This window comes from Sus scrofa, chromosome 7 (genome assembly GCF_000003025.6).
Source record: "Sus scrofa isolate TJ Tabasco breed Duroc chromosome 7, Sscrofa11.1, whole genome shotgun sequence".
NCBI classification, from domain to species: Eukaryota; Metazoa; Chordata; class Mammalia; order Artiodactyla; family Suidae; genus Sus; species Sus scrofa.
In genome coordinates this window covers 47,513,507-47,540,896 of record NC_010449.5, presented here as the reverse complement: position 1 = coordinate 47,540,896, position 27,390 = coordinate 47,513,507, and the positions used below count along the sequence as shown (strand labels likewise).

General features: G+C 41.4%; 1 protein-coding gene across 1 annotated transcript in view; it reads left to right on the top strand.

Moving 5' to 3' along the window:
- Window positions 11,698-27,390, top strand: part of IREB2 (iron-responsive element binding protein 2) — a 47,661-nt gene continuing 31,968 nt past the window's right edge. Inside the window, 2 exon segments of the mRNA NM_001167781.1 lie at window positions 11,698-11,795; window positions 13,219-13,308. Of these exon segments, the coding sequence (NP_001161253.1) occupies window positions 11,777-11,795; window positions 13,219-13,308 (109 nt within the window). The 5' untranslated portion in view covers window positions 11,698-11,776.

The window sequence follows — 27,390 nt, the reverse complement described above, 5'->3', positions numbered from 1 at the left end:
ACAGTTTTTATTGCCACTTTAGAGAGCACAATTGAGAACTTCATTCCTTGTGTTTCTCCTTTAGAGAGTAAATTGTTTCCTTAGTGCTTTATTCACCACTGGTGCCCAGGTCACCCAGTCCTTAGTGTCTCTAGTTATTATAATCACGCCACAGTGCCTCGTGCTGCTGCCCCCCAGAGGCTACTTGCCGCATCGCAGACCAAGCTGTACCTTCTGAACCTCACCGTCTGTTTTCAGGCATAAAAGTCCGCTCCACGGGCAGAGCAGCATGGCAGAGCCCTCAGAGAGCTGAGAATGAGGTGTGACTCTAAAGGGGTTCAACCTCGGGGTATCTGGCCTGCATTCCCAGAAGGGATGTGGGACTGGGGATCTAGTTTCCCATTCCTGCTCGGTCTTGTCTCACTGGATAACTCCCCGAGGAACCCGTTCTCACATAGAAAGCCCTTAAACTAGACGGTTCCTCGTTTTCCCTTCTTGTGCTGACATTTTAAAGGAGCTTGTGAAATCCATACATTAGATGGAATATGGTTGCCATATCATCCCCAGTTCTGTTTTATTTATTTATTGCAGCACTTGTGGCATGCAAGAGTTCCTGGGCCAGGGATCCAACCTGCACCACAGCAGATCTTTAACCCGCTAGGCCAGCAGGGAACTCCCCCGGTTCCTTTTAGATCCCTGCAGCCTTTTACCTCTCCCCAGACATCCCTCCTGACACCTAAGGAAACCTGTGAAACCACACTGCAAGGCTCTCTCTGGTCCTGCCTTTCCTGCCTGTGCCTCAAGTTTGGGGGAGCTTTTTTTCTTCTTTTGCTCTCATCAAAACTGACTTCTAGTTCCATCAAGTAATGAGTGAGCATGAGAGATCATATTTTTCCCCATCCCTGGAACCTCGGTTTTTAAATCTGTAATATTTATCTTCAGGGTTATTATAAGGATTATGAATAGTTTGTGCAAACCATCTGGCAGAATGTCTGAGGTATGTGATAAATGGCAGACATTCGTTTAGAATGGACTCGAATTTGACATCATTTTCTCTAAGAAGCCTTTTGTTGTTTTTGTTTCTTTTCTTTCTACAGCCGCACCCGAGGCATATGGAAGTTCCCAGGCTAGGGGTTGAATTGGAGCTGCAGCTGCCAGCATATACCACAGCCACAGCAATGCCAGATCCAGGCTGCATCTGTGACCTGCACCACAGCTTGTGTCAATACTGGATCCTTAACTCACTGAGCAAGGCCAGGGATCAAATCCACATCCTCATGGATGCTAGTTGGGTTCATTACAACTGAGCCACAATGGAAACTCCCCCAGAGGAGGTTCTTGTGGAGAACCCACAAGGTTTGATCCATAAGCTCAAAGATGACACCAAGGATCCAATATTTCTCTACCTCTTGTGCCAATTTTCCATTGTCTTGGCTTGATTCTCAGGCACCACACAGGGGACCCCATGGCTCCAGATTTATCACAGAAGTGGCAAAAATGGCCACAGCAGTTCCAGATATCACAACCTCACTCCCCAAGACTTTTAGAGGAATAAAGAAAGCTTCCTTTTTTTCAGATGGCCCAGCAAAACTCTCTTGGGGATTTTTTGTTGCTTCTAGTTATGTTAGTCCCCAATTCCTGGGCTAAATACTGAGCCCCTATGGTGGGCCTGTGAATAGGAGGTGGGGAAGGGTTGAATTGCCTGATGGGAGATGAGGGCCATTTGGACAGGAGAAACAGGAAATGTTCATCCACAGTGTCCTGCCACAAAGCTTCTAAGTTCAAATTCCATTGCCTCCCAGGAAGCTCATTTTCTGGCTCTTTGGATACAATGTCATTGTTTACCCTTCAGTAAAACTAAGGGGCAAGCCTGGAGCCATCCTAACTTCTTCTTGTGTCTCCAGCACCCTAGACCAGGGTCCAAGCATCAGAGGAATGCTTGTTGATCACTGGGCTCCTTTCTCCAGAGAGGTGAGCCACTCAGGAAGTCACTCACAGGCTACCTCTCTCTGAGTTCATAGGGAGCTATGATGATGCCTGAACAGGCTAAACATTTATGAGAAAATGTAAGTACTTCAATGGCTGTTAAGCAGTGGTTTAGATTTAAGCCAGTTTGAGTGGAATATTTTTCTTGCAGCTAAAAACATGCTAATGGATACAAATGCCATATGGGGTGTCGGGAGGATTTAAATGAGATAATACATGTAAAGTACTTAGCAAGGTATGATGGGTGTTAGCCATTATTATTTTTATTGCCACTTACAGTGACATTATCTATTTATGAGTTTCTCAAGGGCAGGGTGAATCCTCCTGTTCTGGAATGTAGTAAATAATACTCAAATATACTTCAACCAAATTGAAGTATCCAGGACACTACTTTACAAGGGCCAAATTTCCATCAGTGGATTTTTTTTTTTTAACCACACCTTGTCATATGTGAATTCCCTGGGCCAGGGATCAAAGCCATACCACAGCAGTGACAATGCAGGATCCTTACCTGTTAGGCCATCCGGAACTCCCATCAATGGCATTTTTCAAATGCAAGTTATATTTTCAAATTCATGAGTATGGCTTGCTATTTAAAGAATTTCTGTGGAAAAATATTTTGGGGAATTCTCTTGTGGCTCAGCAGGTTGAGGATTCACTGTGTCACTGTGGCAGCTTGGGTCTCTGCTGTGGTGCAGGTTCAATTCCTGGCCCAGAAGCTTCCACATGCTGTGACTACAGGCAAAAAAAGGTATTTTTGAAAGCTGAGTCATTTCATAATTCAAATCATTTATGTTTGATTTGGCTGTTGTATAAACCTGGAAATTCTTATATGCATGATCAGGTTTCTTTTATTTATTTGGTAATTCACTCATCCATTCCTTTTACTCAACAACTTTTTGGAGCAACTGTCATATGCCAGGCCCTGTGCTAGGAAGTAGCTGTTTTCAGGGACTTCACAGTCTAATAAATAAACAGACAATGAAGCAAGGATTTCAGTCTAGTGAGCTAAATGCTATGAGAGGGAAGCAAGGTGACTAGGAGGGCAAGAAAGAGGGGCCCTCAGTGGGGTGGTGGGGAGCTGGTGAGAGCAGTGAAATCTTCACAAATAGGAGGCTCAGCTGTTCCTGAGGGACAACTAGAAGTGAGCTGGTGCATGTGCAAAGGCTTGAGGGAACATAAAGGTTATTTTCAGCAAAACCCAAATAGGGTTAGTTCTGTATGGGTACAGATTATGTAAATAGATCTTGTGTCAGAGAGGTCAGACAGGAGAGTAGGCGAGGGTCACGTCCCTCTGAAAGGACCTCAAATGCCGTGCAAGGAAGTTCAGCTTTATCTTGAAGACAACTGGGGGAGCTTTGAAGGATTTAAGCAAACGTGACCAGACTTGCATTTCAGAAGGACTCTCCTGGTAGTGTTGTGAAGGCTCATTGGAGCCATGGTGAGAGGGTAAGCCTGAAGCAATTAGGGGAAGGCCAGTTAGGAAATGACTTTTAGGGAGAACCATGTAAAATCACTATTTTTTTTTTTTTTAAAGAAAATGGTCAAATGTCGTGAATTTCATATGGTTCAACCCAATGTAATGGTCCGGTAAGAAATGATCAGAGGCCAGAGTTCCCATGGTGACTCAGCAGAAATGAATCCGACTAGGAACCATGAGGTTGTGGGATCGATCCCCTGGCCTCACTCAGTGGGTTAAGAATCTGGCATTGCCATGAGCTGTTGTGTAGGTCAAAGAGGCGACTCAGATCTGGTGTTGCTGTGGCTCCGGCATACGCCATCGGCTACAGCTCAGATTCGACCCTTAGCCTGAGAACCTCCATGTGCCGCAGGTGCAGCCCTAAAAAGCAAAAAAAGAAAAAAAGAAATGATTAGAGGCCAAATGAAGACAGCAGCAGAGTAGATGAAACCAAGAGACATTTAGGAAGTCTAATTTGATAGGACACCATATTTCTTTGATGAGAGGGACAAAGGAAAGTGCATATGCCCCAAAGTGGAAATGTACAATCATAGACTATATAAAATAATTCTTGAACCTAGAAGAAGACATACTTCAACCAATTAGTTTTACAGTTGAGGCCTGATATATTCTTTCCTTTGGATACGACAGCACACTGTGTTTGGGGCTTAGCTGGGATTTAAACCCATATCTCCTGTTTACTACACTTGCTGCACCTTGGACATTCCAAGAAGGTATTGGCTTCCTGGGGCTACCATAACAAAATATAACAAATTGGGTGGTTTAAACAACAGAAACTTAATGTCTTACAGTTCTGGAGGCTACAAGCCTGACAACAAGGTGTTGACAAAGTTGGCTCCTTCAGAGGGCTGCGAGGGAGCATCTGTTCCAGGCCTTTTTCCCTGGGTTATAGGCACATCAACGTGATCTCTGCCTTCATGCTCACATGGTGTTCTGTGTGTGTGTGTGTGTGTGTGTGTGTGTGTGTGTGTGTGTGTGTGTGTGTGTCCACCTTTTCACATGGCTGCTTCCCCTATGGTGTATCTATATCTCTGTTTTTTCTTATAGGGATACCAGTCATTGGTGTCCCCATAGGAGACACGGTCATAAGGGCACAGTCATAAGAGCCACCCTACTGCAGTTATGACATCATCTCAACTAATTACATCTGCAACGACCTTATTTCCAAATAAAGTCATGTCCTAAGGTATTGGGGGTTAAGACCTCAACATATGAATTTGCTGGGGAAACAATTCAACTTATAACACTACTTCTCAAAGTCCTGTCATTTTACCGATAGAAATTTTACAGGTCTGAGGCATAAGAGTCTCTTCTATTTTTCTTTTTTTTCTTTTGTATCTTCTTATAGCTCCAAGAATAGTGTTCTCCCCTGCAAGCCTGCATTGACTTTCTCTCTCTCTCTTTTTTTTTTTTTTTTTTTTTTTTTGCTTTTTAGGGCTGCACCCAAGGCATATGGTGATTCCCAGGCTAGGGGTCTAATTGGAGCTACAGCTGCCAGCCTACACCACAGCCACAGCAATGCCAGATCTGAGCAGCGTCTGTGACCTACACCACAGCTCACAGCAATGCCAGATCCTTAACACACTGAGCAAGGCCAGGGATTGAACCCGCAACCTCAAGGTTCCTAGTTGGATTCATTTCCACTGCACCATGATGGGAACTCCAAGAATGGAAATCTTAAAAGTTCTCACCACAGGGGAAAAAAGGTAACCATGTGAGACAATGAATGTGTTAACTTTATTGTAGTAATTATTTTATAATGTATATGTATATCAGATCATCACGTTATACACCTTACATTTACACAGTGTTGTCTGTCTATCGTATCTCACTTAAGCTGGAAAATAAATAAACTCTCCCCCCAAATAATGAGGATCTTATCATGTAATATGTAAATATATAGAGAGACACAGCAAATGTGACAAAGTGCTAAGGTTAAGTAAATCTAGGTGAAGTGTACTCGGAAATTTACTTACAATTTTCTCACAGTATTTCTGTATCTTTGAGTTTTTCCAAAATAAAAGGTTTTAATTAAAAAAGAAGAGATGTACCAGTCTGGACATTGCCTGGGACACCAGGCTAAAAAGGTGCTAAAATACCACTGGAGAGTTAAAAAATCACTAGAAATGTAACTTGAGAAAAACATACTGTGAACATTTCTCTATGGCGCATACAAAGGTGGTTGGGAAAAAATGCTTAAGACAACTCACTTGTGGTCGAGGGATGACGTTCCCAGGGGCAAAGCGAAGGATCAGTAAACAGTTACTGTCATTTTTTGGCCTCTTAGGGAAGGCCCTCCTTCTCTACTTTTCCCCTATAAAGTTCTTGGTCTCTTCTAATTAAAACCTAGATGCGGAGTTCCCATGGTGGTGCAGTGGTTAACGAATCCGACTAGGAACCATGAGGTTGCAGGTTCGAGCCCTGGCCTTGCTCAGTGGGTTAAGGATCCGGCGTTGCCGTGAACTGTGGTGTAGGTTGGAGATGCGGCTCGGATCCTGCGCTGCTGTGGCTCTGGCGTAGGCTGGTGGCTACAGCTCCGATTAGACCCCTAGCCTGGGAACCACATATGCCGCAGCAGTGGCCCAAGAAATGGCAAAAAGACAAAAAAAAACAAAACAAAACAAAACAAACAAACAAAAAAAACTAGATGCAATGGGAGGGATAAATTAGGAGTTTGGGATTAACATATGGACACTACTATATATAAAATAGACAACAAACAAGGATCTATGTATAACACAGGGATATCTTCTCAATACTGTGTAATAACGTATACAGGAAAAGAATCTGAAAAAGAATGGATATATGTGTAACTGACTCACTTTGCTGTACACCTGCAACTAATACAACATTGTAAGTCCGCTTCACTCCAATGACATTTAAAAAAATAAAATGGGAAAAAATTGTTTCTTCATAAAAAACTAAGTATATATATGTTTAAATGTTAAAAAGAGAGCCAAATTACAAGCTTCTCTTTTTAATCTGGTTCTGCCAGTGAGTTGTACAACCTTGAACAAGTACTTCATTCAACAAGCTTTTTTTTTTTTAGTACCTACTCTGTGCCAGGTACTGTTTTAGATTCTGGGAACGTAGCAAAAATAACAGAGATATGGCACCTGCTCCCATGGAGTTTGCAGCCCAGTGATGTGTGGCAAATATTAGAGGTTGCCAACCTTACAGGAATTTCCTCTTCTTTCTTGCTAATAAAACTCAGATTTTGTGCAAAAAACAATGTGGGAGGGAGGAAAAGCCATGTGTGTTATAGGCTGGGAGAAAATATGAGCCAACCGCATATCTGACAAAGAACTAGTACCTGGAATGTATAAAGAACCGTCAAAACTAATTAAAAAAAAAGAAAGAAAAATCTCTCTGATTAGAAAATGGGCAAAAGCTATGAATAGACATTTCACCAGAGTGGATATAGAGAAGGCAAAGAAGCACAAGAAAATATGTTCAATTTCATCAGTCATTAAAACCTGGAAATTAAAACCACAATGAGTCATCACTTCATAGTTATCAGAATAGCTAAAATTAAAAAATAGTGACAACATCAGATGCTGGCAAGGATGTGGAAGAACTGGATCATTCATAAATTGCTAGTGGGAATATAAAATGGTAAATCACTTTGGAACAGTTTTGTAGTTGCTTTAAGCACTCAATATGCAACTACCATACAACTCAACAACTGTACTCTTGTGCATTTATTACAGAGAAAAAAAATGCTTATATTTGCACAAAAACCTGTACATGAATGTTTATAGCAGCTTTATTCGTAATAGCCCCAAACTGAAGTCAACCCAAATATTTTCAGTGATGGTTGAACAAACTGTAATACAACCATATTGTGGAATGTTACTCAGCAATAAAAAGGAACCAACTAGTCATACAACAACCTGGTTGGATCCCCAGGGAATGATGTTCAGTGAAAAAAGCCAGTCCCCCAAAGTTACATACAGAATGATTTCATTTGTATAACATTCTCGAAATGTCAAAATTATAGAAATGGAGAACAGATCAGTGATGACCAGGGGTTAGGAGATGGCAGAGTATAGCCTAGGAGGAAGGTGGATGTGGTCATACAAGGACAACATGCAGGATCCTTGGAAATGTTCTATAGCTTCATTGTGGTGGTGGTGATACGAATCTACACATGGGATAAAATCACATAGAATTCCATACACACATGCCTCCTATGAACCAGTGCTTATAAAACTGCTGAAATCAGTGTAAGGTTGAAAGATTGTGTAAATGTCAATTTCCTCATTTTGATAGTGTACTATTTTACACTGCAGAAGACTGGGTGAGGAGTTAATATGGGAGCTCTATTAGAACTCCTTGTAAGTCTATAAATCACAGAAGAAAAAGTTTTTTGTTTTGGGGGGGTTTTTTTGCTTTTCATGGCTGCACCCACGGCATATGGAGGTTCCCAGGCTAAGGGTCCACTCAGAGCTACAGCTGCTGGCCTACGCCACAGCCACAGCCACAGCCACACCAGATCCAAGCCGTGTCTGTGACCTATGCCCTAGCTCATGGCAACACCGGATCCTTAATCCACTGAGCAAGGCCAGGGATTGAACCCGAAACCTCATGGTTCCTAGTTGGATTCATGTCTGCTGTGCCACGCATGATGGGAACTCCTAAAAATTTTTTTAAATGGGTAAGTTAAATCTCAAGAAGAAGATAATAGAGTGTTTTTGGTTGTCACCATGGGAGGGGAGCACTTTTGGCATTTAATGGATATGAGATCACCTTCATTCCATAGGACAGAATTTCATGGCAAAGAATCAGCCTCCTCCAGTGAACATGCTGCCAGATATTCAGGTAGATAACACACACACAGACATAAAAACAGTAACAACAAACATGTTTCTATTTACCTGAACCTAGAACTTAATCCCATTTGGAAATAAATGAAAATATAATTTGTGTATGGTTTTAATATATATGTTCCAGCAAAGCAAATATCATGTAAAAAGAGGAAAGATGGCTATTTTGTTTGGTTTAGAACTTTGCCAAGAATTAGTCACTGTTCCAGAAAATCAACAACGAGGCTTCCAATGATACTTGAGTCACCAATATATTTCATTAGCCTCCATATAACCTAGTCATTCATGATACAAATGCACATAGATCATTTGTTATATACATGCATTTGTGATGTAAATTTTTGCATAACATGCTTTTAGTCCTTATTTTGCTTTTTTTTTATTTTTTATTTTTTGTCTTTTTTTGGTCTTTTCTAGGGCCACACCCATGGCATATGAGGTTCCCAGCCTAGGTGTCTAATCAGAGCTTTTGCTGCTGGCCTATGCCAGAGCCACAGCAATGCTGGATCTGAGCCGAATCTGCGACCTACACCATAGCTCACGGCAATGCCAGATCCTTAACCCACTAAGCAAGTCTAGGGATCGAACCTGCAACCTATGGTTCCTAGTCGGATTCATTAACCACTGAGCCACGACGGGAAATCCTAGTCCTTATTTTGAACTGTCAAATATAAATAAAAAGCATTGACTACATTCGGCTGAATATATTATTTTCTGTAAAATCATAAGTAGATGCAGGCATCTGATTACATCATGTCATGCAGTTGTAGATGTGCCTGTGCACCTGCATATTATAACACGTATTATTTTCTAATCAATTACTTTACTTTTATTTCTCCTTTACATTACAGCTAGGGCATTATATAGATTATTTTATTGCTTTGTATGGGTTATATTATCTGTGAAATTCATGCCAGGATAGTAAAGGAGACATTATAAATTGTACGTTGTAGGAAGAGGGTATTGGGTTTGCTAGGGTAGAGAACTACTGGTCTAACTTCTGGTCAGTAAGAGGTGTGTGGAGGATCTTTAGGAAAATATTTTCTTCTCTGATTTAAAAAGACGGCGGGGGGCGCTCTGCACCACTTTCCCTTCCTCTTTTGGAAGTTGTAAGACAACATAATTTTTCTGTATGATGCAGTCATCTTGCAACCGGGAGGCAGCAAGTCTGAGGAAGGAAAATTAATATGTTGAGGAGCATGGGGCCAAAATAAGGAATGTGCCTGGGTCTTTGATGGTGTTATTGATCTTGTTGCAGTAACCCTGGATCTGCCTACTATGGACATTATCGTGTGAGATAATTACAGATCTGTATTATTTAAGCTCCCATTGGTTGGGTATTCTCTTGCATGCAACTACAAGCATCTAACAAAGATATGGAGAATACAGTAAGTGGGCAATTACAATCAAGTGCTCTAATTGAAATATATAGGAAGATAAGGAAGCATTTCATCATATTCCCAAGCCAAACTGGGGGTTGTGGAGTTGTATTTTCTTTAGGAAATATCTGGACTAAGGCCTGAAGACTGAGTAGTAGCAGGACAGGGCACAGCACAGTGTTCCACAAAGGAAGAACAGCAAGTGAGACACTACAGCGTGACGGAGAAGTGATTCTGCCTAAAGGAAGTTTCCTGAAAAGGTACAAACAATAGGTATGAGATACCAGAGAGAACCCTGACTCAGTCACTTGGTAGCTGAGCAATGTTGTGTAAGTTTCTTAACCTCGCAGAGTTTCAGTCTCATTATCATGAAAATGACAATTACAGTAGTACTCATGTCCCAGGGTCTTTTTGAGAAGACTGTCAGTCATCTAGACAGGATATGTTCAAATCTAGACCTGGGTGGTGGCCGAGGGAATGGTTAGAAAGGCACATAAATAGAGGAACTATACTGGGGTTTGCTTCAGCAAGGCTTGTTGGGTTAGTGATTAGGGTAGAGGGTACAGGATCAAGAATGATGTCTCTGTGGGAGTTCCCTGGTGGCCTTGAGATTAAGGATCCCACGTTGTCACTGCTGGGGCTTGGGTTCGCTGCTGTAGCGCAGGTTTGATCTCTGGCCCAGAGATTTCTGCAAGCCACAGACACTGCCAAAAAGAGAGAGAGAAAAATGGTGTGTCTGTGTCTGGCATGGGTAACTTAGGGGTTGGTGGTGCCATTCATTGATACAGGCAATACTAAAGGAGTAAAGGGTTTTAAGGGGAAAATGATGACTTCTGTTTTGGAGATTTTGAGTCTGGGGTGCCTGTGAGATATGGAGTCATCCAATAGGTACTAGAATATACAACTATGGGCTTAGGGGATGTGTTTGGGTTTCAGGGACACCTCTGGGCTTAGGAGATGTGTTTGGGTTGGAGGTAGACTGGTAAATAAGAACATATAACTAATAACTGAAGCCAAAGGAGAGAGTGAGATGCGCCGGGAAAACAGTGCAAGGCCAGAGCCCTGGGATATATTTAATACCAGTACATTGAATGGCTGGGCAGAGGAAGAGGGGCCTGCAAATGAGACTGAGACGGAGCACCCTTAAGGATAGGAAGAAAAACAAGTAGCATCTGAGGTCACAAAAACTGATGGAAGAATATTTCTCAACAAGGGCAGAGATCAAGGAGAATAAGGATTGAGAAACGTGTGATTAGCGAATGGGGTTATGGCTGTCCTTGACCAGAGGTGTTTCTAGCGGGTGGAAAGCAGACTGGAGAGGGATAAGGAGTGGGAGGGGAAGGGAGAGCGCAACCAGCGCTCTCTGGAAAGCTGGCTGCCAACAGGAGATAAGGCGGCAGAGAACGCAGGTACTAGAGGAGCGGAGGCGGAGGCGGGATGGAGACTTTAGCATGATTAACTGCCCATGGGAAGGAGTGTGTGGAAAAGGAGAGAATGAAGCTACAGGGGTGAAAGGAAAATTCATTCAACAATTAGAGCGCTTCCTACATGCCAGATCAGTCCGGTCACCCTCTCCAAGAACACGCGTGCAGGCCACACATACGACAGGTTTAGCCTGAGACTATCTTCTGGTGAAAGGGGTTCGCCTTAGGCTGTTTTTCCTAGGAGTAGCAATTCTGACTCCTCCCTCCCCCACACCGCTGGATATCCCGCTGGAGCCCTTGCACCGCTGGATCTCACAACCTCAATTAGATATTTGAAGCCGCAACTTAGTAACGGATCGCTAGGAGGGCCAAGCTAGTGCCGTGGAAGATACAGCCGCTCCAGCCTTAGCGTCCGATCGCGAGAACAGGGACGCAGGCGCAAAAAATCGCCTTCTCGCTGGCTCCGCCCCTTCTCTTTCTTTGTCTCCACGTCCGATGATCTCGCGAGAGTTGGGCGGCAAATCCCGCGAGCTCAGACCTAGACCTGGGGTCGACTCTGCGGCTCTCGCGGTGTTTGCGCGAGACTGCTCTTTTCCTTCTTCCCTTGCGGGTCCGCCTGCCTTCCTCCCCTTTTTCCCCGCCCGGCCTCCCCCTCCTTACCCCGCGGGCCCCCTCCCCGCAGGGATAATATGGTCTCCGGCGATGGACGCCCCAAGTGCAGGTTAGTTTCAGTCCGCCCCCTGGGATGTGGCAGCTGGAGACGCGCGCTTCCCGGGCTCCGGGTCCTTTGCTTCTCGCCTGGAGTCACTCGGCCGGCTCCCGGGCCCTCTGGGCTCAGGTCCTGCTCCCTTAAGGCCTGCCTGATGGGCCTCACTCTCTGCTTCCAGGCCCCGAGAGCCCGGCCTCGCCGCCCTCGCCCCGCAGCGTGACCCCATCAGGCCCGTCCGCTCCGCCGCTGGCCTCGACCAGTGGCGGCGTCAGCCTGTTGGCCCCTTCCAGAGTCTTTTGGTACTCCTCACTTAGCACTACGGTCAGGGAGAGGCCCACTTTCGTCCTCTCCCCGCCCCCCATTTGTAAGAGATGAGGGTGGGGGCCGGCGTCTCCTTGGTTGGGTCTCTCGCAGATAGTTGTTTATTCCGCTGTCCAGCCTCAAGTCACTCCCTCTCTCTTTGCCTCTGGAAGCGGAGTGGGGGGCGGTCAAGGCCGAACACTGGTTAATCAGTTCCCAGACCATTTATTGCAGCTCTGGGTCTCCTCCGCCGCCCCCCTACCCCCAACCACCTTCTTAGCTTCCTCCTCAATAAAAAAGAGGAAAAACATTTAGTATTCCCCCAAAGTGAGCTCTGCTTATTGCTTCTCATTTCCGAGCAAGGTCCGAACAATGTTGAGGGTCCTGCCCACCCACCGCAATGAGTCTGCACAAAAGCTCTGAATGTTCTTTAACCTCAAGGCTGCCTCCCCACTACTTCAAGAATGTAGGAGTTGGGGTACATTCGCAGGAGACCCCTGGGTCTTTGTAGTTAAGCGTCAATTCATGCAAAACCAGGAAGACATGCTAATATACCCAGATGTTTTGTTTTTCACCTTTACCCTTAGTCTTAAGACCTATTAAGGTCTGACCTGATAAGTTGTTTTGGTTTGGTTTTGATTTTGTTCACGTTGTTGACTACAGTGTAAAAATCTGTCTTTTGATTATTTTTTTAAAAAAATTCTTATAGTTGTGACGGTTCTCAAATTGTCCTGTCTGTATTTACGCAGGTCTTCACAAAATATACCTATACTTCTTATAAATAATTCTTATTGTCCCTTTCTAGGTATTCTTTGTTATCACATTTCAAGAGTTATTTTACCAGTTTTTAATTCGAGAAGAGTCATGGTTTAGAGTTATACTATCCAATACAGTGGACGCTAGCTACATGTAACGATTTAAATTAATTAAAATTTAAAACTCTGTTCATTGTAACCATATTTCAAGTGCTTAATAGCCACATGTGGCTAATGGCTACCTTGATAGACAGTGCAAAGAATTGAACTTTTGGACCACTGCAGAAAATTTTATTGGACAAAGCTGATTTCTAGCTATTTTTTGTTTGAATAAAGGTCCTTTGTATCTGTGTTTAATGGAAGTATAATTTTTTTTTCAGGATATGCCTTTGAGTACCTTATTGAAACATTAAATGACAGTTCACATAAGAAGTTCTTCAATGTACCTAGACTTGGAGGCACCAAGTATGGTAATGTTGCCTAAATTTTCTTGGGTTTGTTTAGATTCTAATAATAAAAATGCAGTGGTTGAGCTGAGTTGAAGAAATTGTAAATTTATTTCCACCATGTTGTAGCAGTACATCTACACATATATGTAACATTTTAAACACTCTTCTTGGGACAGCTTTTATTTGAGGAAGATGTAAGCCCATACCTTACTTCTCATTTAGACTCTAAGTTAATGTAGTAATGATTTTTCCCCCCAAAGAAACTACTAATACAATTTTAAAAAACAACAGAAACCTGACTGGTGATATTTTAGAGCTATTAAATGTATATTTTAATTCTTCAAGTGAACAATGCCCACAGTTCTTTTTTTTTTTTTTTTTTTTTTTTTTTGGTCTTTTTGCCATTTCTTGGGCCGCTCCTGCGCATATGGACGTTCCCAGGCTAGGGGTCTAATCGGAGCTGGAGCTGCCAGCTTACACCAGAGCCACAGCAACGCGGGATCCGAGCCACGTCTATGACCCACACCACAGTTCACGGCAATGCAAGGCCAGGGATGGAACCCGCAACCTCATGGTTCCTAGTCGGATTCATTAACCACTGTGCCACAACGGGAACTCTAGTGCCCACAGTTCTTGATCTGCTATCCTTTGAATAGGAATCATCAACAGGGCCCACTGGTTTGAGTTGTTCACCAGGGCCTGATTTGCCCAGGCTTGTGCACCAGAACTCTTGGCAGACCTTTGCAGGCGCCTAATCAGGATCAAACCTTTCACTGAAGTCTAAGAAGAGTGAATTTGGCGGAACCCCAGAGTACTGGATGGAAGTCTTGACTTTGTTGACAACTGAGTACCTTTCTCAACCAGGCCAGTGAAGGGAAGGCCTGCTTAGAAGAGTGATTTAGATTATTCAGACTTTTCAGTGAAAACTACTTGAAAAGATAAATGCCAAATCGATTGCAGTTTTGGAGGGAGCATTTCCCTTAATCTTTTTTTAAAAACTTGTGTTAAGATTGTGTTCATGATTTTTCTGTAGGTTTTAATGGATATAAATGTTCTAGACTGCCATTAGCAGTGTTTTCTTGTACATTGTGAGAAAATATATATTGAGTGTATTTTGGTGAATATCTCTATCTTAGAATTAGGTTGCCATTTAAAAAATAAATAGTTCAGGAGTTCCCACTGTGGTGCAGGAGGTTAAGGATCTGACATTACCGCAGCTCATTTGATCCTTGGCCTGGGAACTTCCATATGCTGTGGGTATGGCCAAAAATAGATAAGTAAACAGTTTACCCAAATCCTTCATGTTGCATGTTTAGTTGCTGGGATTAGCATTAAGAGAGATTGGTCATTTTCTTAATGCCATGTAGTTTCCATTCACATTTATTTTAGCTCTTCACTGATAATGAGTTTGTATTCATTTTAAAAAGGGAACAGCTTGGTTGATTATCTACTAGAAGGATTTTTTATTTCCCTTCTTTCAAATATCTAATGATTCTGGCTGGGAAGTTTCTTAGTCCAAATTTTATAGTTTAATAAAGTAAAAGAACATACATGAGGATTTTTTTTAAAGTTGAGTATAAGTTCCTCTGTGGATAATTTGTGGAAATGCGCCTACTTGAAGATATTTCCCAAATGCAGAAAATAGTAGGAAACTACAACTGTAAAATGCATTTAAAGAGTGATTAGGAGTTCCCGTCGTGGCGCAGTGGTTAACGAATCCGACTAGGAACCATGAGGTTGCGGGTTCGATCCCTGCCCTTGCTCAGTGGGTTAAGATCCGGCGTTGCCGTGAGCTGTGGTGTAGGTTGCAGACGCGGCTTGGATCCCGCGTTGCTGTGGCTCTGGCGTAGGCTGGTGGCTACAGCTCCCATTCAACCCCTAGCCTGGGAACCTCCATATGCCGTTGGAGCGGCCCAAGAAATAGCAACAATAACAACAACAACAACAACAAAAAAAAAAAAAAAAAAAAAAAAAAACAAAAAATCCGGCGTTGCCATGAGCTGTGGTGTAGGTTGCAGACGCGGCTCGGATCCCGCATTGCTGTGGCTCTGGCATAGGCTGGTGGCTACAGCTCAAATTAGACCCCTAGCCTGGGAACCTCCATATGCCGTGGGAGCAGCCCAAGAAATAGCAAAAAAAAAAAAAAAGAGTGATTAATAATTTCAGAGCTATATTACCCCTGCAAAAAAGCTGTCATGGGCATCTGTACAGAACTGAGTTCCAGAGTACCAGGGTTTTTGTAACCATGATAAATAATAATAGTACACCTGTAAGTATAAGTGTCTTTAAGGCAAAAATTTGGTTTTTTATTTCTGTGGGGTTAAAACTTTTTTTTTTTTTTTGTCTTTTTAGGGCCATAACTACAGCATGTGGAAGTTCCCAGGCTAGGTATCAAATTGGAGCCGGCCTACACCACAGCAGTGCAGGATCTAATCTACCTCTTTGACCTACACCGAAGCACACGGCAACACTGGATTCTTACTTAACCCAGGTCCTCATGGATACTAGTTGGGTTTGTTACCCCTGAGCCATGACGGGAACTCACGACATTTTTCTAACAGAGTGGTTTTATGAGAGGTTTATTAAGTAATTACCTAAATTTCTTAGTAAATACTTAGTAAGGAATAAAATTTGAAAGAACTGACTTTGAAAGGAGGAGCAACTTGAGTAGAAAACCAAAAATTCCTGTTTCATTTTTGGAAGGACCAGATTGAATGGCCTCCCAGAGATGCGTTTAGGAGACATTGCTTTGGTAATCGCCATGGTTTGGCGAACAGCAGAACTTTCTTTTCTGCTTCCCATGTTCTGGTGCCTGCCAGGCTGAGGCTCGCAGCTGTAGTATACAGTGAAGTGCTTAATGGAGAGAAAGTGTTCTCACTGTCTTATGTGTTGAGGAGGAAAGATAGTTGAGAACACCCTTCCAAGCTCCCTGCTAACTGAATCAGGAACATCTGCATCTGCAAGGAATGGGAAACCTACTGTACAATGACAGGGTTTATTTTCCTCACATATAAAGAAATCTGGATGTGGACATACTGGGATTGTATAGCACCTGTGTCATATGTCAGCAAGGACCTAGACTTCTCCCTTTTTTCTGTTTTGCTTTCACTTTTTGGGTTGCAAATAGCTGCTCTACCTCCAGGCATTATGTTCAGGCAGCCGGAAGGGCAAAACGGGAAGAACAGCCCTCCCCAGGAGCTTTTGTCTATATCTACTTGGTCAAAATGTCATTGCCACTCTCAGCTTTAAAGGTTAAAAGATGGCTATTAGGAGTTCCTGTCGTGGCGCAGTGGTTAACGAATCCGACTAGGAACCATGAGGTTGCGGGTTCGGTCCCTGACCTTGCTCAGTGGGTTAAAGGATCTGGCGTTGCCGTGAGCTGTGGTGTAGGTTGCAGACTCGGCTTGGATCCCGTGTTGCTGTGGCTCTGGCGTAGGCTGGTGGCTACAGCTCCGATTGGACCCCTAGCCTGGGAACCTCCATGTGCCGTGGGAGCGGCCCAAGAAATGGCAAAAAGACAAAAAAAAAAAAAAGATGGCTATTAGCTTTCCTGCATTTGCACTAGAGAAAGGCAAGGGGTGAGTGGGTGAAATGCTTGTGAGTGAGTGAACTAGCCTAGGCTATCTGCCTCACTAACAATACCTTCCTGTATTAAGTTTGTCTTTAAATAGAATGCAACACGACTTATTTGGTTTCTGCTTTTTTACTGCCATTTTATCTTTTTGCTTCCCAAGTTTATACTCAAGGATCATATGGAAGTGGACACGTTATGCACATTGACTGCATTTTTTTTTTTTTTTTTTTTTTTTCCTTTAGGGCAGCACCTGAGGTATATGGAGGTTCCTAGGCTAGGGGTTGAATTGGAGCTGCAGCCTCTGGCCTACACCACAGACACAGCAACGCAGGATCCGAGCCGAGTCCGTGACCTACACCACAGCTCACGGAAACGCTGGATCTTTAACCCACTGAACAAGGCCAGGGATCGAACCCATGTCCTCTTGGGTACTAGTTGGGTTTGTTAACCACTGAGCCACAAAGGGAACTCCCCTTTTTTTTTTTTTTTTAATTTTAAAAAATTTTTTAAAATTTCATTTTATTTGTTTTGAATATTGGGCTCATTATTAGTGCAGTTACCTTTTTTTTTTTTTGTCTTTTTAGGGTCGTAGCTGTGGCATGTGGAGGTTCCCAGGCTTGGGGTCTCATTGGAGCTGTAGCTGCCAGGCTGCGTCACAGCCACTGCAACTCCAGATCCAAGCCATGTACACCACAGCTCAAGGCAATGCCAGATCCGTAACCCACTGAGTGAGGCCAGGGATCAAACCCCCTACCTCATGGTTCCTAGTTGGATTCTTTTCCACTGAGCCACGACAGCATCTCCAACATTGAGTGCATTTTGATCTTACATGTTTTTGCTTGTGGCAAAATGCCTTTTTAATGACCTGGAGCTTCCTGTCTGGCACTCCATTGTATTGACTACAACCTTAGAGATTTTGAGTGTCTCTCTTAAATAGATCTCAATTTGAAAATACACCTGTTTGCAAGAAAGAAAAATCACTGTTGCCTGGAATAGTCAGAGACTGCTTTCTGAAGGAATTAAGACTTGAATTGATGTTACACAGAGGGGCTCATAGAGGACAGTCAGTTTTCAGGGAATTAGAATGAACAGCAAGCATGGTGAAAAACAAATGAAAATGATTTAAAAGGGAGACAGTGAAGAGACTGGCCCAGCTATATTGAAACATTTTAGAGAGTAGCTCTTGTTGGGCAAGAGTGCCTTCAGCTGGTGTTAAGCCTCAGGCCTCCTTTGTTTTTCTTTTTAGGGCCGCACCCAGAGCAAACAGAAGTTCCCAGGCTAGGGATTGAATTGGAGCTGCAGCTGCCGGCCTAAGCCACAGCCACACCAGATCTTTAACCCACTGAGTGAGGCCAGGGATCAAACCCAAATCCTCATGGATACTAGTTTGGTTCTTAACCTGCTGAGCCACAACAGGAACTTCCCACCCTTTATTTTTTACATCCTAACTGCTTGCCTTTTAACCATAGTGCTGCTCAGTCCTATAGTACAGCTAGAACTTGGTTTTCCAAATCCTACCTTAGAATCTCTGAAAGAAATCTGTATTTAATTTTTCAGGAGAGTTTTTAATGATTGTTACAAATTAGGTTGGGATTGGAAATCAAAGACAAAAACATTACAGGCATTGTAGAAAAGGTTTCATTTGATGTGTGTGTGTACAAATATATATAAATATGCTACTTCAACAAAAATACAGTATATATATATTTGTAACCTTTTTAAAATTTAATATATCATTAACATCTTTCCGTATTGAGTACAGTACCCCTTGCTATCTGATCTACTTGGTTTCTCAGTCAGGGAGCATGAGTTTGAGTGGAAATGGGTACCTGTACTTATCTATAGCGTCTAATGGCTACACAGTATTGCTAGGATGAATACATTGTAGTTCAGTTAGCAGATCTTTGAATATTGAGGTTTTCTTTTTTTAATACTGAGTTTTATTTTTTCCATTATAGCTGGTTTGCAGTGTTGTTCTGCACAGCAAGGTGACACATGTATACATTCTGAATATTGAGGTTTTTACCAGCTTTTCCCTATTTATAAATAAAGCTGCTATGTGTGTATAATAAATTTTGATGCAAGCTTATCATTATATAGAATTACTGGATTGAAAGTGTTGTTCCCTCCACCCCCTTCAGGCACTTTTTACTTTTACTGTGTGTATACTGTCTTTTCCAGTCTTTGCCCTTGAGTATAAGGAACAAAAACTCACTTAATTCAGCACTCAAGTAGAAAACATGCTGTTGCAGTTTCCAGACATCCAAATGCAAAGGAAGAAAGCACAGTTAGGCTTATGGGAACTAGAATTTCTAAGCCAGAGGCCATTCTTTTTGTCCCTTAGAGGTTGCCTGTTCTCTTTATCCCTGTTTCTCTCCAGCTCACTTTATTTATTAGATACTGTGTTAATACCCAGCATAACCACTACTTGACTCACCAGTCAGTTAAAACTGTTTGTATATCTAGATGACTTTTTCACCTATTGTTTTAACCTATAGTTAACCCACAGTTTAGCTGGGCAAGTCAGGCATCTATTGCCAGTCAATTATCTTGCTGGTAGGCACACAAGTCCATGTTTTCTCATCTTGTCTCTTCCAAGGACTCTGGAAAGGGCTGGAAGTTAGGTAAGCAATGAAGTGGTTTGCTTGTGGTGCTTACGTGCAATACATGACTTTTGTAAGGAGTACTTTTACCTAACATGATTTCTGTTTCGTCTACAACTATGTACTTGCCAACCCTCCACATTTTGTCCACTGGACTGTTGATTTTAACTGCTGTTGTAGACAATTTCTGTTCTAGATTAGGTCCTTTTGGTAGCTGAAAACAGACACCCACTAGCTCAAGTAAAGAAAAATTTATTTTAATGATACAGAGCTCCCAGGCAAATGAAATGTGGCTATATCTCAAGAAAATGGGCAATGGTCCAGAGTTGAGGGAATTCTTTATTTTCTCTCTGAGCTTCAGATCCCCCCCCTCTTCTGCTCCTTTTACTTCATTGTAAACAAGCTGCTTCAGCCTATAACTTTATACATGCTACAAATGGCAACCTCTGTCTCTAGCTTAGTTCTTAACTTTCTGGTTCAGTCTCTGTCCTGATTGCAAATTCCTGAGAGAGGAATCTAATTGTCCTAGTGTATTTTTCCACCAGGCTGTTGGTCATTGACCTGCCAAAGGATTGGCTCTTGCTTCATTGCTATAGCCAGGGAGCAGTGGGACACTGAGCCCTGTCCATTCAGGCACCATGCAGGATGTCTGTTATGTTAGCAAATGTGCCAGATGCTTACCAGGAGCAGGAGAGAAGAGTTTCTGTACCTTTATCAACGATAGATATTATTTTCCTAGTTTTCTTTAGAGCGAGTGAAAAAGAACAAGCTTAAAGAAGCAAGAATCTGTTTTCTCTTTTTGCTTTCTTTATACTCTCCATGGCAATATTAAAAAAAAAAAAATCTTTCTTGGAAATCAGTTCCATTTAACTTGGTTCCAGTTAGAAACAATACCTTGACTCTAATGAGGCATGGGCATTAGTTAATCCTTTCTCAAATCTGGGGTTACAGGTCCTTCTAGAACAGTTAATCTTTTCTCTAGGCTCTTGGTCTTGAGCAAGGTTTTTCAGTTTACCCTATAGCTACTCTGGCAGGTTCTTACCAGTTAACTCGCTCTCCTAGTCTGGACTCCAAAGATAACTTCCTTGGGGCTTCAGGCACACCTAGAATATTTGAGTGTTTCCCCTTTCCTTCAGTCTGGTGTATTTCTCTGTCATATTTATATAACTAAAGCCAGTTAACACTGCTATCTCCTATGGGTAGTTTCTTTATCTACTGTTTAAACATGGAATTATCACTTTTAAGAAATAATAAAACCCTTTTACATCATCTGTCTTCACTACATTGCTTTGTGTTAGGCAGGGAAGACAGTTTTATGCAGTTGAGAAAATGAGGCTAAAAATCTGAGTAATTTGCCTAAGGTCACATGTCTTCTAAGTGAGAAAGTTGGTCTTAAGACTCAAATCTTCTGATTTCAGACCAGCACTCCCCCTGCCCCCCCCACACCATTCTTTTGCCCAGCTTAATAATGGCAGTAATAAATTGCTAGTGTTTCTTGATTATTTACTATATCCATTCTGTAAGATAAGTTCTGTTATTATTCACTTGACCAAGGTCCCCCTGCTAAGTACCGTTACCTAGTAAATGATAGAGGAGAAACTTAAAATTTTGTGATAGTAAATAAATAAACCATGAGGATTCCTGTTGTGGCGCAGTGGAAACGAATCCGACTAGTAACCAGGAGGTTGCGGGTTAAATCCCTGGCCTCGCTTAGTCGGTTAAGGATCTGGCATTTCTGTGAGCTGTGGTGCAGATCGCAGATGAGGCTTGGATGCTACATGGCTGTGGCATAGGCCAGCATCTGTGGCTCTGATTAGACCCCTAGCCTTGGGAACCTCCTTATGCCGCAAGTGCAGCCCTAAAAAGCAAATAAATAATTGAGTAAATAAACTGTGATGTCAAAACCCATGATTGTGAAACTCCTACAATGGGGATTCCATGCTCATGCTTACAAGGGCTGTAGAAGCTCCTTAAACAAGGGAAATGGCCCTGGCTGGAATTGTGGCAAACAGGAGAGCAGATGCCTTATATAAAGGAGTAGGTGCTACTCAGTTCCAGCAGAAAGGTGGGGTTGGACTTGTAAAATTGTGATACTTCAGAAGCCAGAAATTGGAACTTTTCTGTAAAAAGTCTCTGGTTTTTCAACATTGGCAATTAAACTTTAAAATGTTAAAATCCTGCAGAACAAACAAAACATGTCTGTAGGTCAACAGTTTGTGACCTCAGCACTGAGAGTTACATTTATTGCCTAATCTTAGTAGCAGCCAATTAGCTTTAATTGGTAAGATCTGCAGGCCTTGGAACCTGGATATGCTTTTCATCAGCTGCCTCCCATGTAAAATAACTGACCTCAGCATCTTTTTTTAAAGCCTGAACCACCTGTTGGATCTTCCACTGAGTAATTGATCGTAATTGATCAAAAATATGTATATTTTGTTAGTGACTCATTTCAGGCGTGTGATAGCATAAATTATCATACTTTTTCAGTTTAAGTTACAAGCTTGTTCTGTTTCCCCACATGTCTTTTTCATTACCTATCCTCAGAGGATTAGCTTCCCAGATTCATAGGGTTCTGCAAATTGCTGATTAGAAGAGGCAGTATTAATCCAGCCCAGTTTTTTGCTTGGTACATGGCATCTCTCAACAGTGCTGTTTAATTCATTCAGCTAACATTGAGTACTCACTTGTTTCTGGCAAGTGAAAGAGGACTAAGATAGCATCTTTGTGCTGAAGAAAGCACACAGTTTAGTAATGGAAAATATGTATGTACAGTGCTTTATTATGTTGTAGCAGTTTCAGTCCAACCAGGAGATAGAATGAGGGAAGTTTAATATAAATAATGACTAACTGTAATGCAAGAGTAATTGTAAGATGTAAGGAGATTCGATATGGTACTATAGGGCTGACAATACTCCAGGAAGAACAAATTGGAAGAGGTTCAAACCTCATTGGAGAAGGTGTGGTTCAGCTTATTAGCAGAGAAGTTTGCTCGTTTAGCCAGTCTGGAGTTGCTGGACAGGCAGTAGGCCATCCTTTGGAGTACAGGCAGGTACCTAGGCAACCAGCAACTGCTAGTGTGGGCGTGTATTAAGAGAACAGATGCTGGCAGGGGCAGGAGCCCTTCAGAGTACATGGGCCATGTGGGGGGGCTTGCAGAAGCAGCAGCAGCTCAATGTGTAACTCTGGGCAGCTTGCAGGGGAAGTCCAGATCCTGGCAGAAAAAAGATTATTGGTATCTTAGAGGCTGGCTACCAAGAGAGAAATAAGAAATAAATTATTTTTGTTTAGGAGAAGGGGGTGTTTATTTGCATCTTCCCTTGCTGTAGACCTCTAGTAGTTACTATGAAATAAGACAAATCTGCAAGTTATTGCACCTTAATGACAGTGATTTGTGATTTGTTTTTTCTTAGGGCACTCTTACGTGAAAATCACTTTTAATACTAATCTTCAAATGATAGAGTTAAAAACCACTGAGACCACTGAAATTATAACAAAAGAGTAGCCCTGCCCCAAATAATATTCTCTGCAGGCAATATTACTTCTAATTCTTTTGGCTTTTTTGGTAATTGCCTCCATATTATTAGCCTTGCTTATATAGCTGTTTCTTGATTTTTTTCAGTTTTAGACTCTCACCAATGAGAATTTGGGACTTTTCCTCTCTCCTACATATATCTCATATACCTCTTCATAGGATAGTTATAATTTTTGCTTAAGTCATTTTTCAGTTGCTTAAATTATCATGACTGTATATTCTCAGCCAATCCATGTAGTTGATGATTGCATCTCATTTCTCTTACAACTTTTTTTTTTTTTTCCGGAATTAATGAGTCTTTTTTTGTTTGCTTGGTTTTCTGTGCCCTTATCAATAATTCTCCAAAAGAACTAAACTGCTCCTGGGATAATCAGGTAAAATCTATCAATTTTTTCCCCTTCTTTTGGCAGCATCCCATTTGGACTTCATCTTCTGTTCCGTTTGAGACTAATTGCACTGTGGCTCACACAGCATTGCCCTGGAAGAGTCTTTGCTCTTTCCTGTGTTAGAGATTCTATTTCCTAGATTTCATGGTTTTAAAATTTTCCTTTATTTCCCTATTTTATAGAACTTATCCCAGTAGTTTCCTAAGAAAGAGTGCCTGAGAAGTAAATTTTTGTGAACTTGTCTGATTAATTGATAGTTTACCTGTGTACAGATTTCTAGCTTGGAAATTGATTTCACCTGGAATTTTGAAGGCATTGTTATATTGCCTTCTAGCTTCTCACACTCCTCTTAAGAAATCCCGACTATCCTGTTTCCTGGTCTTTGTTTCTGATTGTCTTTCCTCTATGTAGACATGTGCTCTCAGCTTTCTCTATTCTGCTCAGTCCATTACCATCAAACCAACCAATTTCCAAAATTTTGTTAGTTTTGCTTCCTCCTATTTCTTTGTTCCTGTGGATTTATAACTTTTTTCTTTCTTTCTTTCTTTCTTTTTTTTTTTTTTTGCTTTTTAGGGCCACACTGGAGGCATATAGAGATTCCCAGGCTAGGGGTCAACTCAGAGCTACAGCTGCCGGCCTACACCGCAGCCACAGCGACTCAGGATCCAAGCCACATCTGCGACCTACACACAGCTTATGGCAATGCCAGATCCTTAATCCACTGAGCGAGGCCATGGGTGGAACCCGAATCCTCATGGATCCTAGTCCAGCCATGATGGGAACTCCTAACTTTTTTTCTTTACTGTTATCTTAGTGGGTTTCAGGAGGGAGTGGAGATAATTACTCGTGTTTATTTTTACTAGAAATCTGACAAAATACTTTCTAGAAAGATACTTTAAACAAAAAAATTCCTGATATTGTTTTTCCAGAATAATTAACCAAATAGGAAGTTAATTTTTTGTGTTTGCTTCTATGATAATATTTTATTTCTCATTATTTCCCCATGCTCTATTAAAAAAAAAGTCCCCCTTGGTTTTGGGGGCTTGTGTTTTCAAACAAGATAAGAGTGGAAACTAATATTTGTTAATTACCTACTATTTGTCATAATGTTTGTTTGAGCGTTTTGCATGTACTAGATAGATGATGAGGTAAGAGAGTCTTCACATCTCCGTTACATAGCTGGCATTCTCGTTTTAAGTGCGAAAATGAATCAACTTGAGTAGCTTTCCAAAGGTCATACCTATTGTAAATAGCAAATACTAGCTTTCAGTCTAGTGTTTCTGATTCTATAGTCCTTTATCCTCTTTACTTATAACTTCATTAACCTTTAATTTGTGTTTTTAAAAATTGCAAGCATAAAAGTGGGCTGAAAATGGTATAATAATCCATCATATATTTGTCAGCCAGTTATCAACGTTTTGCCAGTCTTTTGTTTCAACTATCCCATCATTTTTTAAAATCTGTAAATGTACTCTAATATATGTCTCTGTTGTACAAAAAGACTTAACACCACCATAATCTCAGTACATTTATTATAGCTAAGTTAACAGTAATTCCTTAATACTGGGATTTAAAACCCAGTCTATATTCAGATTTCTTTGGCTATCTCAAAAATATATTTCTACAGTTGGTTTGTTCTCACAGTATCCAAATAGGATCCACACATAGCATTTGGTCTTCGTGTTTCTTAAATCTCTTTTAATCTATAATATTCATCCTCTCTCCCTTTTCCATGTCATTTTTATGTTGAAGAAACAAGATCCTTTATTCTGTAGAATGTACCACATTCTGGATTTGATTGCTTCTTCATGGTTTCATTTTACTGTTGTACTATACCCCATATTTCCTGTTAACTGGAAGTTAGAGCTGGATGTTTGTTTAGATTCAGGTTTATTTATGTATCTATTTATTTTTGCAAAGAACATTTCATAGTTGGTGCTTGTATATCCTATTTCATCAGGAGGCAAATAATACCTATAATGTCCCACTTTTAATCAGGTATGGTTGTTCTCAGCTTGATCCATTCATTGTAAGTTCCCCATTAAAATATTACCTGATGATTTTAGCATCCATTTATGATTATTATATATATAGGTCCATTATTTCATTAGGTATTGCACATTGGTGATTTTTCTAATTACATCATTGCCCTTCTACATTTATTAGCTGTAATTCTTCTATAACAAGGAACTTTCTCTTCTTAACTATTTGGTTACTTGCTTGAGATCAGGAAAGACAAGACTAATAATTGATTTTTCTCCCCCTTTATTTGTCATTTCTCAGAGTAATAAGCTTCTGTAGCCAGAGCGTCTTCATGAACTAAGGATTATTTATGTATTTGGTATATTTCAGTGTATTACAATCATTATTCATTTTGATGCTCAAATTGATCCATTAGTGTTCCCATGGTTTCTGACGCAAAGTTCCAGGCTCATTTTATACATAGCCTTTCCCAAACATGGAACCAACTCCTTCTCCAAGGAACTCTGTCTTTTTTGGGGGCGGGTCACCTACGGCCTATGGAAGTTTCCGGTCCAGATGTCAAATCAGAGCTATAGCTGCTGGCCTACACCCAGCCACAGCAATGAAGGATCTGAGCCATGTCTGCGACCTATACCACAGCTACAGCAATGCCATTAGCCCACTTAGCGAGGCCAGGGATTGAACCTGCATCTTCATGGATACTAGTTGGATTCATTTCTGCTGAGCCACAAGGAGAACTCCTTGGTTCTTTAAGAACGGGATAGTATTCAGAAACAGCAAGCTGAGTTGTTAGGGGTTCGTCACTATTGGATTGTTACCTTTTTAGGCATTTTCACTTGACAGAAATAGAAGGTACGTACCTATTTTTAAGAAAGAAAAAAAATCATGTTTGTACTCAGGATACCAATTGAAATGTAACTTTTTCAAAATTTAGCTACTCTCTTTTTATACTTATACATCATTACTCTTAAATCTTTGTTCCCAGCCGTAGTAACAAAGTATTTTTTACTTTGTTCTCATTATATATATGACAGTTTCAAAATTATGGTATCAGTACTGATGACTGAATATAATTTGTTTTCTTTGTGGTCTTTTTGTCCTTGTATATATCCCGCTAGGGAGATACAACCAAAATACTGTATGGGACATAAACTAGGTTTTTTATTTTATCTTTTCATTGTTCTTTTTTGGGGGAGGAAAGTATATATTATTATATATTTAATATATAATATATATATTTAATATATTTTAAATTATATAGGTTAAATTTTATATTTAATATATGTTCTTATATTTTTTTTACTCCCTTTCTTACCAAAAAGGTATATACTGTAAACATTGTTTTGCACTTCTTTTTCTTTTAATGATGTAATCTGAAGATCACTTCTTATAAGCATGTAGAGATCATTATTCCTTTAAACAGCTGCATAGTGGGAGTTCCCATTGTGGTGCAGCAGAAACAAATCCGACTAGTATCATTGAGGATGTCGGTTCCACCCCTGGCCTTGCTCAGTGGGTCAGGGATCTGGCATTGCCATGAGCTGTGGATGAGTCTCAGATCCTGCGTTGCTGTGGCTGTGGTGTAGGCTGGCAGCTGTAGCTCTGATTTGACCCCTAGCCTGGAAACCTCCATATGCTGCGGGCATGACCCTAAAAAGCAAAAATAAAACAAAATAAACAGCTGCATAGTAATTTGTTATGTATGCTGTGATTTATTCAGCTAATGTACTGATTCAGTCTTCTCTCTCTTTTTTTTTTTTTCCGGCTGCATCCATGGCATATGGAAGCTCCCTGACTGACCAAGGATGGAATCTGAGCCACAGCTGTGACCTATGCCACAGCTTTGGCAACGCTGGATCCTTGAATACTGTACCAGGCCAGGGATCAAACCCTCGCTGCCTCAGAGACAATGCCGGGTCCTTAACCTACTGCACCACAGCAGGAACTCTCAGCCTTCCCTTTTAAGTCCTAAGGAAATAGTTTTATATGGCAGAATTCGGTGTGAGAATTTAAACTTTAGCCAAT